The sequence below is a fragment of the Trichinella spiralis genome (assembly GCF_000181795.1).
Source record: "Trichinella spiralis strain ISS 195 chromosome Unknown Scfld466, whole genome shotgun sequence".
Taxonomy (NCBI): domain Eukaryota; kingdom Metazoa; phylum Nematoda; class Enoplea; order Trichinellida; family Trichinellidae; genus Trichinella; species Trichinella spiralis.
In genome coordinates, this window is record NW_003527405.1 from 11,497 (window position 1) to 13,516 (window position 2,020).

At 29.3% G+C, this 2,020-nt stretch overlaps 1 protein-coding gene across 1 annotated transcript; it reads left to right on the forward strand.

Annotated features, from left to right (window-relative positions):
• Positions 1 to 1,920: 1,920 nt before the first annotated feature.
• Positions 1,921 to 2,013, forward strand: Tsp_12398 (conserved hypothetical protein; the record flags this gene model as incomplete). The annotated part of the gene is made up of 1 exon (XM_003370836.1): positions 1,921 to 2,013. A coding segment is annotated over exon 1 (93 nt), but the record flags the coding sequence as incomplete, so codon positions are not given.
• Positions 2,014 to 2,020: the final 7 nt, after the last annotated feature.

The following is a 2,020-nucleotide window of genomic DNA, read 5'->3' on the forward strand; positions in this document are numbered from 1 at the left end:
AAATGAGACTTAAAATTTATTTCAAATAATGAAATTTTAATCAAACACTACATAAAAATAAATAAATAATAGATACTGAAATCAAAAAAAATGTGGGATATCGATTTCCTGCTCAACACTTTTCCATATGTTTATGTTAAAACTATAGAAAGGGCTTAGATAAACGAAGTCTTTTCAGAACCAAAAAAATGACTATAGACCTGAGTTTGGTATCAAAATGTGCAGAATAACGTGCTCTATTCAATAATGTAATTTGTTTCACGAATTTTACAAAATTAAGTCCACGCGAAGAAAAAAACTGAAAAAAGACGATTTTTTAACCAAAATTTTGTCGCATTTTTTGCCAATAAAAGGCTTTAAAATTATTAAAATTGGAAATACTTTGATACCATCATGTACCGAATTTTTTGAACTATCCAATAAAATAAATTTCATAGAAATTTAACTTACCTCCAGCTTTTTACACGTCTTTTTCTAAAGTGGGGTGGGTCCCACCCCAACAATCCAACAACGTACCTTTTAACTTTACGATGTTCTGTAGACCGAACAAAAGTTCCTGGAACATTGAAAATTTTTTCAAAATATGTCTTATTGTTTCAAAAGAGATGTCAAATAGCTTCAGACTGTAAAAATGAAAATTGACAGAATGCGGCGAAAAGAAAACCCCTGGGGTGGGCTCCACCCCAACAATCCATCAAAGGGTTAAATGTAAGAATCGTTTTATCAAAAAACTAATGCTTAAGCTAGAAATATTAGTGTTGCATGCTTTAATATTGCACTTAATTGAATAATTTTTTTAATTTAATTATTATTCGATAGTTCATTTGCTTACATAATGTGTTTTTAGCAGTACTGCATGAAGATTGGCCCAAAATGAAAATGTTGCTTTTAACACGCAGGCTTGCAGTAATATTATATAAAACTAAATTTTTTAAAATGCACACAGTCTCAAAATTAGATTCATTTTTTCATATATGTTTTTTTATTTTATGAACAATAATTAAAGCATCTTATTGCAGTTTCCGAAAATAAAATTTTATTTTTTATATATAACGTGATGTACAACATAATAATTGATTGTATATAAATAAATATATGCGTTTATGTAAAAGTATCCTTTTTTATGAGATGCTTTTAGTTTTGATAATAATGACAGAACATAGCATAATAATAGTAATAATAATAATAATAATAAATTCAAATTTTAGTTTCAAATGTTGATGGATGTAGTTTTTATTGAGAATTAAATTGATTTCGCGGTACATTTATAAAAATCACGTCATTTCACATGAAGAAAATATGAAATAGTCTGCAAATGAAAAATAATATTATTTATAAAATTAGCTGGCTTTAATTTGAATTCTTATTTAGTCTAAATATTTGTTTGGTAAATTTTACTTCAATCAGAAAAAGGAATTGAAGCAATGCAGAAGAATCATTATGAGGAACAGTAATTACTTGTCTGCAATTGTAAGATGGATAATTAAATATGGCGTTGTTTTACATTTTGTCCCTTCGTAAAACACCTGTTAATATAAGAGATGTTACTTGAATGACGTCGTATACTAAGAAATAACACATTAATTAATGCACTATTACGTAATTAATCTACGTTAACTATATATAAGCTTTAAAGACATTTAAGTAATTTCAGAATTGAAATGGCTTCGTCAAGTGCATTTTATCTTTTTCATGTTTTTTCTTCCTTCACTTCAGAAACAATGGCTTGAATCTGCATTGAAGAAACTGGCTCTAATCAAGACGCCATGTAGTATTAATCCTGACACCAAGTAGCTGTATACCAGATAAGATCGACGCGGAGTTGTTGCACCTGTAGAGAGCATCCTCGAAGTACACAAGAACAATTGAAGCCAGGTGAAGATGATTCCATTATCTAACGAGCCATCATTGATCATATGAATGCAACCGAATTATGATGCTCAGGATATTATGTGCCAATACCGCACCATACCGAATGCCGAAGAATGCACACCATATCCAGATGTACATCGAGTGATAT